General features: G+C 50.7%; 2 protein-coding genes across 3 annotated transcripts in view; one reads left to right on the forward strand and one right to left on the reverse strand.

The window, feature by feature from the left end:
- Positions 1-333: 333 nt before the first annotated feature.
- RAB5IF (RAB5 interacting factor) lies at positions 334-7,143 on the forward strand. Of its 2 annotated transcripts, XM_010386579.2 has the most exons (4): positions 334-733; positions 2,099-2,202; positions 3,901-4,030; positions 6,599-7,143. In XM_010386579.2, exons 1-4 carry the CDS (start codon positions 620-622, stop codon positions 6,638-6,640), a joined length of 390 nt encoding a protein of 129 aa, XP_010384881.1. In that variant the 5' UTR covers positions 334-619; the 3' UTR covers positions 6,641-7,143. The 2 variants fall into 2 exon arrangements, with proteins under 2 accessions (XP_010384881.1, XP_010384882.1); XM_010386580.2 differs by lacking the exon at positions 3,901-4,030.
- A 1,240-nt stretch (positions 7,144-8,383) lies between these two features.
- Positions 8,384-15,647, reverse strand: part of SLA2 (Src like adaptor 2) — a 35,409-nt gene continuing 28,145 nt past the window's right edge. The window contains exons 6-8 of the mRNA XM_010386584.2: positions 10,143-10,292; positions 9,207-9,339; positions 8,384-8,890 (exon numbers count right to left, since the gene is read on the reverse strand). Of these exons, the coding sequence (XP_010384886.1) occupies positions 8,770-8,890; positions 9,207-9,339; positions 10,143-10,292 (404 nt within the window). The 3' untranslated portion in view covers positions 8,384-8,769. The remainder of the gene's footprint in view (positions 8,891-9,206; positions 9,340-10,142; positions 10,293-15,647) is intronic.

Genomic DNA, 15,647 nt, shown 5'->3' on the forward strand with positions numbered 1-15,647 from the left:
CCTACAGAACTTGCAGGGTTAGGGGAGAAAATAAACGGGCTAAATCCTGCGGGGCAGCTTGGGGCTACCCTGGAGCAAGGTCTGGGCTCAGCTGGCGTGTAGATCGCAAGGAAAGGTAGAGCCGCTCCTGCCCCACTCGCTGCTCGAGGGGCAGCTGTGGCCGACTGTGCGACGCTGACGTCCAGCCTCGGTTTTCCCCTACCTCCTCGGTCTCCACAGCGCCTCCTGGCGCCCATGTCACCGTTCTATCAAGATTGTCCCTTCCCTCACACTTTACCGCGAGCCTGGCAGAGGCTGACGTCATTTCCGCCACGAGTAGCGCGCTTGCGCCAAGGCGATGGTTGCGCTTTCACTCGGACGGCTGCGCGGCTGCCAATTGGCTGCGTGAGCACGTCGGCGAGAGGTCGCACGACACTGTGCCGCCCCTCCCTTCGCGGCGCCTGCTCTGTAGAGCCAGCGGAGCCGGGTAGCTTGGCCAGGTGAGGGGAACCGCGGCGCGCCGCAGGACCGGACCGCTGAGCCTGCAGCCGACCCGCGCCGTGACCCGCGACCCTAGACCCCGACTCCCTTTGGCTCAGCCCGCGCGCCCCAGGCCCGGCCCGGGCGGCGCGACGGGAGGATGAGCGGCGGGCGGCGGAAGGAGGAGCCGTCTCAGCCGCAGCTGGCCAACGGGGCCCTCAAAGTCTCCGTCTGGAGCAAGGTTCTGCGGAGCGACGCGGCCTGGGAGGACAAGGTACGGTGGAGCCCGAACAGGGCGCGGGCGCGAGGAGCCGGCTGGGACTCGGGGAACGGGAAGACTGGCCTGGGCCTGCCCTCTCCCCCGTTCCGGCGCTATCGAGTAGGGCAGTGGGGCGGGTGGCCCAAGGGTGTCAGAACAAACTTGGCGGGCACTGGGCGGACAGCTGGGCTTGAAGCTCCCCGAAGGGTGGCCTAAGGGTGAAGCCCCCTAGTTATGCGGAATTGATGAGGAGTGGGGAGAGGCTTTGTCATCCGCGGGCAGGGCTTGTGCCTGAACGGGGAAAGGGAGCTGAATTCGATTCGGCCTCTGCCTTTTATGTGCAGTAGGGTTTTGAGTAAGTTACTTGTCTCTTTCGAATTAACTAGCACAAACTAACACTAACAGACTTCTACTGAGAATGCTTTCTACGTGCCAGGTGCTCTCCTTGCGGAATCTAAGTCAGAATAGCTCTGAAGTGGGGGTACTGTGGTGCGTTAAAGCCTTTTGCACATAGTGAGGCTCGCTAATCTTGAGCTGTTGTTGCCTGTTGAATGAAAAGGACCGAATACTTTGATAAGCATGAGTCAAGAGGGGAGACTGAGACCACTCACTGGGTGAGTGTGAGGTGTCAGGGTAGAGAAATGCCACCAAATACGTGCGAGAATTGGTTGGGACTTCAGGACGTTCTTACTCGTCCCATTCGGAGGATGCTTCGTAACTCTGCTCCATGATCGGGAAGGGGTAATCACAAACCTCTTGATTCCAGGTAGTTTGGAAAGAGTATTATATTTGCAGTCATTTCTTTGGTTTTCTCGGCTGCTGAAGGGGGATTTTCCTTCCTGAAGTTCCTGTAAGGGGGGATGGGAGGCACTTCCTGAAGGTGCCCTTGCTCTGCCCCCAGCCCTGCCCAACTCTTGCAAAACCTGCAGTCTCTAATCTGCTGTGTCATTTTTTTCTTTTCTTGTGTAAGGACTGGTTTCTGGAATCCAGGGCAGGTCCGAAACCAGTCGTCTTCTGTGTTCTTCCATGAAACTTAAATATGCTGGCACCTGACTCCAGCATTTTTGCTTCTAATCCATATGTGCGGCCAGTAGCACGATTACTATCACAATCATTTCATTACAGGTCATATTATATATGCAGCTCTAGAATTTTAATTTAGAGCATAGATTCTGGAAGTGATCGCTTAATGATGTCTAAATGTATCATTTCTACCACATTTTAGTGTAAGTAAGAGATGAAGCAGGAAGCACATACCGTTGCCTTTGGGGGAAACAAATTTCCTGGATGTGTTTAGCGGAAAGGTTTAACATTCCCCCCTCTGGCTGTACTGTGGCACCCACCCCCAGATAATTCTTGCATTTTCTGTCTTTTCTACAGGATGAATTTTTAGATGTGATCTACTGGTTCCGACAGATCATTGCTGTGGTCCTGGGTGTCATTTGGGGAGTTTTACCATTACGAGGTTTCTTGGGAATAGCAGGGTAAGTCTTGGGTATCTTACATTTTCATGGTATCATTTCTTTTTAAATAGAGGCTTTTTTTCCTGTTATAGGAAAGGCCATTGCTGCTCTGGAGCTGTGTGTGTGTGTGTGATGAATAGAGCAAAGCAGCGGCCCTACCATGGCACTCCTGGGTCTGGTGCACCACTCCTCAGGAGCATCTCAGGTCGGGCAGGTTACCTTCCTGCCTTCCTGAAGGCTGGGCCAGTCCATTCATTCATGGGTCTAAAGTGACCTCCTGCAAGAGGCTATCACATTACTTGTTGGTGGCATGCCCTCTAATTCTGCTGTGACCTTTGTTCCCGTGCAAGTTTGGGAAGTAGGAACTTCTGTATTTGACGACCATTTCCCTTGTGCCTGGCACTATGCTTAATGTGCTAAACCTTGGCTTTGGCAGAAGTTATTTCAGGTCCCTTCATTTTGTTTTTTTGAGATAGGGCCCCACTTTATCGCCCAGGTGGGAGCCCAGTGGCACCATCACGGCTGACTGCAGCCTTGACCTCCTGGATTCAAATGATTTTCCTGCCTCAGCCACCTAAGTAACTGGAACTACAGGCGTGGGCCACAACACTTGGCTGATTTTTTAAAATTTTATAGAGACAAGGTTTTTCTACATTGCCCAGGCTGGTCTTGAACTTCTGGGCTCAAGTGATCCTCCTTCCTCGGCCTCTCAAAGTGTTGGGATTACAGGCATGAGTCAGAATGTCTGGCCTAGGTCCCTCTTTTTTTTTTTTTTTGAGACGGAGTCTTGCTCTGGCGCCCAGGCAGGAGTGCACTGGCATGATCTCAGCTCACTGCAACTTCCACCTCTCAGGTTCAAGCAATTCTCCTGCCTCAGACTCCCAAGTAGCTGGGACTACAGGTGCCCGCCAACATGCCCGGCTTATTTTTTTGTATTTTTAGTAGAGACGGTTTCGCCATGTTGGCTGGGCTGGTCTTGAACTCCTGACCTCAGGTGATCCGCCTACCTTGGCCTCCCAAAGTGCTGGGATTACAGGCATGAGCCACCGTGCCTAGCTCATTGCTGTTCCTAGCCCCGTAATTGATGGTGAGCTGAGAGCAGGAACAGTCATCTTCACATCTGCATCCCGTAGCAGTAACAGACAGTGGATATCCAGAAATGGTCTCCCACGGGGAGCTGTACGGGGGTATGCTGTTGCCTGCTCAACTAGGCTGTGAAGCAGCGGCTTCACGTGTGTTTCTCCCTTAGCCTCCCCCTAGCTGGAGCTACCTGGAGGCCCATGTCAGGTCCTGTTTGGGACAGCTCAGCAGCCATTCTGTCTTACTTCAAGGGGCTTTTGAGAACTATATAATACACACACACACACTATATACTTATATATGGAGTTTCGCTGTTGCCCAGGCTGGAGTGCAGTGGAATAATTTTGGCTCACTGCAGCCTCTCTGCCTCTGGGTTCAAGCAGTTCTCCTGCCTCAGCCTCCTGAACAGCTGGGATTACAGGTACCCACCACAATGCCCTGCTAGTTTTTATATTTTTAGTAGAGACAGGGTTTCATCCTGTTGGCCAGGCTGTTCTCGAACTCCTGACCACAAGTGATCCACCTACCTCAGCCTCCCAAAGTGCTGGGATAACAGGCGTGAGCCACCATGCCTGGCCCCAGGTTCTGAGTCTTCTAATCTTACAGTTTATGTTTGGTACTTGTTCTCTCTTGCTCTAGATTCTGCCTGATCAATGCAGGAGTCCTGTACCTCTACTTCAGCAATTATCTACAGATTGATGAGGAAGAATATGGCGGCACGTGGGAGCTCACGAAAGAAGGGTTTATGACCTCTTTTGCCTTGTTCATGGTATGTGTAGCTGATAGTTTTACAACAGGTACTGTTCATTTCATGAGGTGTCACTTACAGGAGGGGACCCCACTGATTGAGTTACACTATGTGAACAGGGTGCTGTTTTTCTAAAGGCTTCTGAGGCTTAGGGCCATGGCCTGTGTTGAGCCACATCCCAGAAGATGTGGTCTGAAATACTGTACAGTCCCCTGTAATGTGTAAATCCAGGGCCCATCATCAGCTTCTACATCTGATTCTCAACCCTGGCTACATACTAGAAACTAGGAGGGCCGAGCACGGTGGCTCAGGCCTGTAATCTCAGCATTTTGGGAGGCCAAGGCAGGCAAATTACCTGAGATCAGGAGTTCAAAATCACCCTGGCCAACATGGTGAAATCCCATCTCTACTAAAAATACAAAAAATTAGTTGGGCGTGGTGGCGGGCACCTGTAATCCCAGCTACTTGGGAGGCCAAGGCATGAGAATCACTTGAACCTGGGAGGCAGAGGTTGCAGCAAGCTGAAATCACGCCATCGCATTCCAGCCTGGGCAACAAGAGGGAAACTCCACCTCCAAAAAGAAACTAGGAAATATTTTTCATAATAGCTAAAAAGTACAAACAATCCAAATGACCATCGCTTGATGAATGGATAGGATAATATATATCCATACAGTAGAATGTTATTTGGTCTTAAAAAGGAATGAAGTGGCCCGGCACGATGGCTCACACGTGTAATCCCAGCACTTTGGGAGGCTGAGGCGGGCGGATCACAAGGTCAGGAGATCGAGACCATCGTGGCTAACAAGGTGAAACCCTGTCTCTACTAAAAAAATTAGCCAGGCATGGTGGTGGGTGCCTGTAGTCCCAGCTACTGGGGAGGCTGAGACAGGAGAATGGTGTGAACCCGGGAGGTGGAGCTTGCAGTGAGCCAAGATTGCGCTGCTGCACTCTAGCCTGGGAGACAGAGCAAGACTATCTCAAAAAAAAAAAAAAAAAAAAAAAAAAAAAGGAATGAAGTACCGATACATGCTGTATAACATGGATGAACCTTGAAACATTATGCTAAGTGGAAGAATCCAGATACAAAAGACCACATATTGTGTGATTCTATATGCAAAATCTCCCAGTGAGCAAATCCATTGAGGCAAAAAGTATATTAGTGCTTGCCAGTGGCTGGGAGGAGGGGAGTAGCTGATAAAGGAAACAGGCTCTTTTTGGAGTAATGTTTTAAAATCAGTGGTGATGTTTGCACACCTGTGCCCATACAGAAAACTTCTGAACTGTATACTATTATTTTTTTTGACATAGGGTCTCACCCTTTAACCCAGGCTGGAGTGCAGTGGCACAATCTTGGCTTACTGCAGACTCCGCCTCCTGGGCTCAAGTGATCCTCCCACCTCAGTCTCCCCAGTAGTTGGGACTACAGGCGTGAGCCACCATGCCTGGATAGTTTTTGTATTTTTAGTAGAAATGGGGTTTCATTATGTTGGCCAGGCTGGTCTCAAACTTCTGACCTCAAGTGATCCGCCTGCTTCCGCCTCCCAAAGTACTGGGATTACAGGTGTGAGCCACCACGCCCAGCCCGTTTTTTTTTGAGACAGAGTCTCGCTGTGTCGCCCAGGCTGGAGTATAGTGGCCGGGATCTCAGCTAGCTGCAAGCTCCGCCTCCCGGGTTTACGCCATTCTCCTGCCTCAGCCTCCCGAGTAGCTGGGACTACAGGTGCCCGCCACCTCGCCCAGCTAGTATTTTGTATTTTTTTAAATAGAGACGGGGTTTCACCGTGTTAGCCAGGATGGTCTTGATCTGACCTCGTGATCCACCCGTCTCGGCCTCCCAAAGTGCTGGGATTACAGGCTTAAGCCACCGCGCCCTGCCCATTTTTTTAAAAATTATACTCATGGCCTGGCATGGTAGCTCATGCCTGTAATTACAACACTATAGGAGGCTGAGGCAGGCAGACTGCTTGAGTCCAGGAGTTTGAGACCAGCCTGGGCAATATGGTGAAACCCATCTCTACAGGGGGGGAAAAAAATTAGCCAGGACTGGTGGTGTGTACCTGTTGAGTCCCAGCAGGATTTAAAAAAAAAAAAAAACCTTACGTGTCCAGACTCTAATCCAAACCAATAAAATCTTCTGAGAGGTATTGCTGGGGCATCTATATGTTTTTTAAAGAACCAGGAGATTACAATGGGTAGCCAAGGTTTGAGAATCACTGCTTTGATATGCAGCTGACAAATTATGATGGTGTTTTCACACTGGTAGTTGCAGCACCTGCTAGCAGGGTAGTATGCTTTACTTGAATCATTTCCACCTCTGTATCTCAATTCCCTGGGCCTGGGGTTGCCATTTGGTAGGGGAGGAGCTTATCAGGAGTTCCTTTGCAAGTGCAGGTGGGCAGTCCTGGGCTCTGTTAGTAACAGTGTGATTTCAGTGAAATTTTAACTTAGACTCCCCAAGCTGATTGTGCAATGGATAGCCCCGGGAGAGTGCCCCGTGTTTACATTCTCATCTGGCATTTTTGTTTTGTGGAATCAGGGCTTATGTTAACCCAGGTGACCTATGAACAGTGCTTGTCTCCTCACTAGGTCATCTGGATCATCTTTTACACTGCCATTCATTATGACTGATGGTGTACAGCTCCCAGCTGCTCCCTATCCAGTCCAAAGGACCCTCTTGATTACAGCACAGGAACTTGATAGTTGGGGAACCCCAGCCCCTTGGAACTTGGAAGACCCATGTTTCCTGGACCGCGAATCAGTGTGTTGGGCATCAGTGTTTTCTGCAAGGGTTGTGACCTGAAACTTTTTAAAAACCACGCACCTTTGGAGAAGCATTTCTGAATTTATCCGTCACCAACCATTTCTTCTTGGATACCGTCAAGTAACAGCTGTTTGCCAAGTGGAGCTGTCATTTAATTTGATGCACCTCTGGATTCAGATGAAACATTAAATTGTCTTCCTTGATTCTCCATCAGGTGTACAGTTTTTAAACTATCAGTGGCATTTCAAGTCTTCTGAAACAGCATGACTGTATGTGTGTGGTCCATAGCACAGTACAGGCAGCATCTAATAACAGTGTCCATTGTAGAATGTTTTCAGATACTTGAATAAATCAAATCTTTAATTGAGAACCTGTTGATGATACCTGATAAAGCCTTTCCCACCCCACCTGTAGCTTGGGAACCCAGTAGGAACACTCGAGGTGGTACCTCCCACCCCATCCCTCTTTCTTCCACTCCGTGCTCCCTTAGCAGATCCAGCAGACCTCTTTCTCTTTATGGGGGCAGCAGGGAAATCAAGGGCTGGATTTGGTGTAGGCTGTGGCCTCAGTCTTGGCATTGTGGAGAGAGGGCTTAGCACCTTCTGATGCCCCTGCCCAGCACTGAGGTGCCTGGCCTCACTGCAGTGTGCTAGACTTAAGAGGTGTTATTTTGTATTTGGCCACAAGATGGCAAGGCCAGTGTGCTAGGGAATACTAAGCCACAAAATGAAATAGAGATCTGAAAGCTAGGCTGGGTGCGGTCGCTTACACCTGTAATCCCAGCACTTTGGGAGGCCAAGGCAGGTGGATCACCTGAGGTCAGGAGTTCGAAACCAGCCTGGACAACATGGTGAAACCCCATCTCTATTAAAAATACAAAAAAATTAGCTAGGCATAGTGGTGTGCACCTGTAATCCCAGCTACTCTGGAGGCTGAGGCAGGAGAATTGTTTGAATCCAGGAGATGGAGGTTGCAGTGAGCTGAGATCGTGCCATTGTACTCCAGCCTGGGCAACAGAGCAAGACTCCGTCTCAGGAAAAAAAAAAAGCTGGGGCTGTTGTCCTCAGTGGGGGACATTTTGAGGACTTAGACTGTCAGAAGTCTTTCTCTTTGCTCTGGAGGTCAAGTAGAGGCTGGAGCACCTACGATCTGCTGCTACGGTAAGACATCATCTCAGTTTTCCTTTCCCTTCTAGGCCACAGTCCTATCTTCTGAGGTATGGTGGTGGTCTCAACGAGACTTGTAAATTTCCTGAAAATGATTTTCTCACAGAAGCTAGGGGTTGTTTCTACCTTGTGGGTGGGGCCTGGTTAACGGGGGGATGTAGAACGGGGCTCAGCAGGCAGGGCATCCAGATGGTACTGGAAACAAACTCAAGAACTGACTAAGTCAGACCCCCAGGAGGTTTACTCTTTTTTTTTTTTTTTTTTTTTTTTTTTTGAGACGGAGTCTCGCTCTGTGGCCCAGGCTGGAGTGCAGTGGCCGGATCTCAGCTCACTGCATGCTCCGCCTCCCGGGTTTATGCCATTCTCCCGCCTCAGCCTCCAGAGTAGCTGGGACTACAGGCGCCCGCCACCTCGCCCGGCTAGTTTTTTGTATTTTTAGTAGAGACGGGGTTTCACCGTGTTCGCCAGGATGGTCTCGATCTCCTGACCTCGTGATCCGCCCGTCTCGGCCTCCCAAAGTGCTGGGATTACAGGCTTGAGCCACTGCGCCCGGCCAGATTTACTCTCTTTTTGGAACCCTGGCCCTGGTCCCAACTTCTCTGCATTTGGACTAGAGGTCGCAGATGGGATCATGGCACTGGGAGGAGGTAGGTGACTTCTTAGGGCCAAGAGAGGAAAGAGCAAGGGTATAGGTGGGACCCTGGATGCACCTCTGTGTCCCAGCCCTCCCTCACTGAGTGCACAGCCTTGCCTCTGGGGTGTTCAGGTGGCTGGGCTGAATTGGGGTTCTAGGTGTGCAGTCTTGGTTTCCCTTTCGGCCTCTTTTGGGCTTAGGCATCATCCAAAGAGACAGCCTCCTCATTCAGGCTGATGTAGGAGCTGAGGGACTCCCGGAGACCCTCACTGAGAAGAGACTCCTCCCCTGTGGCAACTTCAGAAAACAGGAGGGAGCTGTGGACAAAGGAAGAGAATTGGGTCAAGGAGCCTATTCCTCCTCCCTGCACTCACTACACACAAAAATGCACTGTTCTCAAAACCCCTCACTCCTGATGAGGACCTCATGGGGCTCCCCAGTTCCCTATCAGATCAGCTTCCCCAGCCCCACCTGCCGAGCCTGGGCTCTGCTCCAGGAGTTGAGTCAGTGTGCCCTGGCTTCAGCTGCCAGGTGTCCCTGAGTGTGACAGGTACATTCGGGTTGTGGTTCCCAGGAGTGAGTCCTTCTAACTCTTGGTCCTGCTTTCATGTTTCCAGGAGTCCCCGACTTTACCTGTCCAGCTCTTTCCAGTTGAGTGGTGTCCTCTGTACAGTCACAGGTAGGGGTATATCTTTGCTAGGGAGCGGGCCAGCCCTCTGCAGGACACAGGGCTCCTTGAGGAGGCAGCAGATGTCATCCGCCAGCTCTGAGGAAGAGACCTCCATCCCTGACATGGCCGACTCCACCCTACTTCTCCCCAACAGCCCTCATCCTGACAGCCCTCCACACTTGGCAGGAGGGGGCATGGTTACAAAAGAGTGACAGGACATGAGCCCCAAGCTGTTGGTTTAATGGAGACAGATGCACTCAAAGGTCTTTCTGGGCTAACTTTTGGGAGACAATCACTGTATGATTTAGGGTGAGTTCATGGACCTCTTGAGCTCAAGTTTCTGGTTAGGAAATTGCTTTGGGAAGAAGAACGCTAAGGAATGCTCAGTCTACTACTGTCTACTCCCGCACGGAGTGACCTACAGAAAACGCCTGAGTTTTCACGAGAGTGCTCTTCCCTCTCTGCCCCCTGACGCTGTGCCCAGTGACTGCATCTTCCAGTGTCCGTCGAAGGACCGGCATCAGGAAGTACTAAGGAGAGTCAGGATTGAATCCCACAGAGCAGCAGCTCTGGATCCAGTTCCTGTGGAGAGAACTCCACCTGCTGCCAGGGGCTTTGAATCAGAACCAGAGTGGTAGGCAAGATACTGACCTGAGCCTACTGACCTGAGCCTACAAGATACTGACCTGAGCCTACCTGTGGCTTTTCTGCTAGGGCATGAGGTGAAGACAAGGCTCCCAGCCTGCATTTCTTGGCATGGGGACTGGTGTGAAAATAGGGGAGGCCTCTCTCATGTCTGTCTGAATACTCCATAGCAGGTAAAATATCCGAGGACACCACTGCCTGCTCCTCCCCACAGACTATCCCAGCCTACTCCTGGGGGCAGGGAAAGGCCATACCAGAGTAATGGTCCACCAGGGCCTGGAGTGAGGGGAAGGTGAGGCGCGGTGAGATGTACAGCCAGCCATTGTCAAGGCTCTGGATCCTGTAGTGTCTGATTCGGTCCCAGGATGCAGGGCGGCTGAGGCGGACTGACAGGGAGTAAGAGCCTGAGGAGAAAGAGGTCCGGGGTGGCGCTGAGGCCCTGCTGGGACTCAGCGCCACCCAGGTTGGGAAATGATAGGCAACATGGCCATGGGGCCCTGGCAGAAGGGAAGTGTCTTGGGCAGAAGCAGGACAAAGACTTGCTCTCTCGGTCATCAATAACATGTTCATAATAGATGGGGGTCTTGTGAGGGTGAAATCAAATCACACACAGAGCTCTCAGTACAGGGTCTGGCACCGTGTGAATGAACATTCAGTGTTGGCTGTTCTTTTTTTTTTTTTTTTTTTTTTGAGACGGAGTCTTGCTCTGTCGCCCGAGCTGGAGTGCAGTGGCCGGATCTCAGCTCACTGCAAGCTCCCTCTCCCGGGTTTATGCCATTCTCCTGCCTCAGCCTCCAGAGTAGCTGGGACTACAGGTGCCCGCCAACTCGCCCGGCTCGTTTTTTGTATTTTTTTTAGTAGAGACGGGGTTTCACCGTGTTAGCCAGGATGGTCTCGATCTCCTGACCTCGTGATCCGCCCGTCTCGGCCTCCCAAAGTGCTGGGATTACAGGCTTGACCCACCGCACCCAGCGTGTATTGGCTGTTCTTACAAAAACTCAGGTGGCAGATGTGTTAGGATGCAAAAACACTATCAAGATGCTGGCAAGGAAGTGGAGAAGTAGGACCTCCCACCCTGCTGGTAGAAGAGAAATTAGTGGCCGGGCGCGGTGGCTCAAGCCTGTAATCCCAGCACTTTGGGAGGCCGAGACGGGCGGATCATGAGGTCAGGAGATCGAGACCATCCTGGCTAATACGGTGAAACCCCGTCTCTACTAAAAAATACAAAAAACTAGCCGGGCGATGAGGCGGGCGCCTGTAGTCCCAGCTACTCGGGAGGCTGAGACAGGAGAATGGCGTGAACCCGGGAGGCGGAGCTTGCAGTGAGCTGAGATCCGGCCACTGCACTCCAGCCTGGGCGGCAGAGCGAGACTCCGTCTCAAAAAAAAAAAAAAAAAAAAAAAAAAAAAAAAAAAAAAAAAAAAAAAAAGAAGAGAAATTAGTACAAGCCATCTTGGAAATAGTTTGGCATTAGCTAGATGAGCTGAACATGCACGTACCTTACAACCCAGCAGTTCTACCCAGGCACATTACCTCAGAAGCACACAGGTAAGAATATGCACAGCAGCATTGTTTGTAAAAGTCAAAAATGGGCCAGGTGTGGTGGCTCACACCTGTAATCCCAGCACTTAGGGAGGCCGAGGCGGGCAGATCACAAGGTCAGGAGATTGAGACCATCCTGGCTAACACGATGAAACCCTGTCTCTATGAAAAAATACAAAAAATTTGCTGGGCGTGGTGGTGGGCGCCTGTAGTCCCAGCTACTCAGGAGGATGAAGCAGGAGAATGGCATGAACCCGGGAGGCGGAGCTTGCAGCGAGCCGAGATCACACCACTGCACTCCAGCCTGGGCGACAGAGGGAGACTCTGTCTCAAAACAAAAGTCAAAAACTGCAAACAACCCATTTGTGCTCAAGAGTAGAACTGTGGATTATAGAGTGTAGTACTATACAGCAGTTAAAATTAATAACTGCTACATATATAGGCATAAGGAAATCTTGGAAATAAGCAGAAAAACATTACAGAGCATACATTCAGCCTGATTCTATTTAAAGTTCAAAGACAGCCAACTGACATTATATGTTGCACAGGCACACACGGCAAAGCTCTGAAGAAAAGCAACTGTATGATTAACAGTGCAGCATGAGAGGGGGCTACAAAGGGCTTGTTAGGTAATTTCGGCTGGCAAGTAGGCACATGGATGTCAGTTTTATTACTGCTCCTCAACCTATATGTATACATTACATACACTGATGCATGTGACAGAGTTTTGCCAGTTTTGCATGTTTCATTTTTTCATTTTTTATTTGTGTGTGTGTGTGTGTGTGTGTGTGTGTGTGGAGACAAGAGTCTCCTTCTGTCGCCCAGGCTGGAGTGCAGTGGCACAATCTCGGCTCACTGCAACCTCTGCCTCCCAGGTTGAAGCGATTCTCCTGCCTCAGCCTCCTGAGTAGCTGGGACTACAGGCGCCCGCCACCATGCCTGGCTAATTTTTTGTATTTTTTTTTTTTTTTTTTTTGAGACAGAGTCTCGCTATGTTGCCCAGGCTGGAGCGCAGTGGCTGGTTCTCAGCTCACTGCAAGCTCCGCCTCCCGGGTTCACACCATTTTCCTGCCTCAGCCTCCCGAGTAGCTGGGACTACAGGCGCCGCCACATCGCCCGGCTAGTTTTTTGTATTTTTAGTAGAGACGGGGTTTCTTTTTTTTTTTTTTTTTGAGACGGAGTCTCGCTGTGTCGCCCAGGCTGGAGTGCAGTGGCACGATCTCGGCTCACTGCAAGCTCCGCCTCCCGGGTTCACGCCATTCTCCTGCCTCAGCCTCCCGAGTAGCTGGGACTACAGGTGCCCGCCACCGGCACCAGACGGGGTTTCACCATGTTAGCCAGGATGGTCTCGATCTCCTGACCTCGTGATCCGCCCTTCTCGGCCTCCCAAAGTGCTGGGATTACAGGCTTGAGCCACTGCGCCCGGCCAATTTTTTGTATTTTTAGTAGAGACGGGGTTTCACCATATTTGCCAGGCTGGTCTGGAAATCCTGACCTTGTGATCCACCTGCCTCGAGATTACAGGTATGAGCCACTGCACCCAACCAGATTTTTTTTTTTTTTTTTTTTGAGACAGAGTCTCGCTCCGTCACCTAGGCTGGAGTGCAGTGGCCGGCTCTCAGCTCACTGCAAGCTCCACCTCCCGGGTTCACGCCATTCTCCTGCCTCAGCCTCCAGAGTAGCTGGGACTACAGGCGCCCGCCACCTCGCCCGGCTAGTTTTTTGTATTTTTTAGTAGAGACGGGGTTTCACCGTGTTAGCCAGGATGGTCTCGATCTCCCGACCTCGTGATCCGCCCGTCTCGGCCTCCCAAAGTGCTGGGATTACAGGCTTGAGCCACCACGCCCGGCCCCAACCAGATTTTAATTTATTTTTAGAGCCATGCTCTCGCTCTCTTGCCCGGATGGCGTGCAGTGGCATGATGACGGCTCTCGGGCTCAAACAATCCTACTGCCTCAGCCTCCTGAGTAGCTGGGATTACAGGCATGAGCCACTGTGCCTGGCCATATAAGCACATTTAAAATATTGAAACAGGCTGGGCACAGTGGCTCACCCCAGTCATCTCAGTTTGAGACCAGCCTGGCCAACGTGGTGAACCCTGTCTCTACTAAAATACCAAAGATAGCTGGGTGTGGTGGCACACACCTGTAGTCCCAACTACTCGGAAGGCTGAGGCAGGAGAATCACTTGAACCCAGGAGGTGGAGGTTGCAGTGAGCTGAGATTGTGCCACTGCACTCCAGCCTTGGCAACAGAGCAAGACTCCATCTCAAATAAATAAATAAACAAACAAACCAAGGCTGGTGACAGGCACGGTGGTTCACGCCTGTAATCCCAACACTTTGGGAGGTCGAGATGGGCAGATCACCTGAGGTCAGGAGTTTGAGAACAGCCTGGTCAAGATGGCGAAACCGTGTCTCTACTAAAAATACAAAAAAAAAAAAAAAAATTAGCCAGGTGTGGTGGCGTGCACCTGTAGTCCCAGTTACTTGGGAGGCTGAGGCAGGAGAATTGCTTGAACCCGGGAGACAGAGGTTGCAGTTAGCCAAGATTGCACCACTGCACTCCAGCCTGGGCAGCACAGCAAGACTCCCTCTCAATTAAACAACAACAAAAAAGGCTGGGTGCAGTGGCTCAAGCCTGTAATCCCAGCACTTTGGGAGGCTGAGGTGGGCGGATCACAGGTCAGGAGAGCGAGACCATCCTGGCTAACACGGTGAAACCCTGTCTCCACTAAAAATTCAAAAAATTAGCCGGGCGTGGTGGTGGGCGCCTGTAGTCCCAGCTGCTGGGAGGTTAAGGCAGGAGAATGGTGTGAACCCAGGAGGCGGAGCTTGCAGTGAGCCAGGATCATGCCACTGCACTCCAGCCTGGGTGAGAGAGCAAGACTCCGTCTCAAAATAAATAAATAAATAAAAATAATAAAATAAATAAAATAAAAACAAGGCCAGCAGGCAGAGTGTCAAGCCTGTAGTCCCAGCTACTCAGAAGGCTGAGGCAGGGGGATCACTTGAGCCCGGGAGGCAAAGGTCGCGGTAAGCCAAGATTGTGTCATCCAGTCTGGATGACAGAGTGAGACCTTGTCTCAAAAAAAAAAAAAAAAAATTAAAGGCTAAAAGTAAAAAGATGGAAAAAAGTATTCAGACAACCATAAGTAAGCTAGAATGGCTTATTCTTGAACCTGGTACCGGGAGGTTGCAGTGAGCCAAGATCATGCCACTGCACTCCAGTCTGGGAGACAGAGCGAGATTCCACCTCAATAAAAAATAAATAAAAACAAGGCTGGGCACGGTGGCTCAAGCCTGTAATCCAAGTACTTTGGGAGGCTGAGGCGGGCAAATCACGAGGTCAGGAGTTCAAGACCAGCCTGGTTAACACGGTGAAACCCCGTCTCTACTAAAAATACAAAAATTAGCTGGGCGTGGTGGTGGGCGCCTGTAATCCCAGCTACGCAGGAAGCTGAGGCAGGAGAATCATTTGAACCTGGGAGGCAGAAGTTGCAGAGAGCCAAGATCTCGCCACTGCACTCCAGCTTGGGCAACAGAGCGAGACTCCATCTCAAAAAAAAATAGATAAAATAAAGAAGATACAGAAGAATATAATTTGAGAGACCTTTGAAAAGTATGGCAAGATTAAAACCATAGAAGTTATGGAAGACAGGCAGAGTGGAAAAAAGGATTTGCTTTTGTAACTTTTGATAATCAAGATACAGTTGATAAAACTGTTCAGAAATATCACTTTTTTTTTTTCTTTGAGACAGAGTCTCGGACTGTCGACCAGGCTGGAGTGCAGTGGTGCAATCTAGGTTTACTGCACCCTCTGCCTCCCAGGTTCAAGGGATTCTCCTGCCTCAGCCTCCTGAGTAGCTGGGATTACAGGCGCGTACCACCACGCCCAGCTAATTTTTGCGTTTTTAGTAGACATGGGGTTTCACTGTGTTGGTCAGGCTGGTCTCGAACTCCTGACCTCATGATCTGCCCACCTAGGCCTCCCAAAGTGCTGGGATTACAGTGCCATGTTTTTTTGTTTTTTTGTTTTTTTTTTGAGACGGAGTCTCGCTCTGTTGCCCAGGCGGGAGTGCAGTGGCCAGATCTCAGCTCACTGCAAGCTCCGCCTCCTGGGTTTATGCCATTCTCCTGCCTCAGCCTCCTGAGTAGCTGGGACTACAGGTGCCCGCCACCTCGCCCGGCTAGTTTTTTGTATTTTTTTTTTTTTTTT

This window comes from Rhinopithecus roxellana, chromosome 13 (assembly GCF_007565055.1).
Source record: "Rhinopithecus roxellana isolate Shanxi Qingling chromosome 13, ASM756505v1, whole genome shotgun sequence".
In the NCBI taxonomy this organism is placed as follows: Eukaryota; Metazoa; Chordata; class Mammalia; order Primates; family Cercopithecidae; genus Rhinopithecus; species Rhinopithecus roxellana.

Excerpts from the sequence above, each read along its gene's own strand:
- RAB5IF (XM_010386580.2), top strand. The coding sequence starts at position 620 with ATGAGCGGCGGGCGGCGGAAGGAGGAGCCGTCTCAGCCGCAGCTGGCC. Across the intron at positions 734-2,098 it reads ACGCGGCCTGGGAGGACAAG|GATGAATTTTTAGATGTGAT; the intron begins GTACGGTGGAGC and ends TCTTTTCTACAG. Across the intron at positions 2,203-6,598 it reads GGTTTCTTGGGAATAGCAGG|GTCATCTGGATCATCTTTTA; the intron begins GTAAGTCTTGGG and ends TCTCCTCACTAG.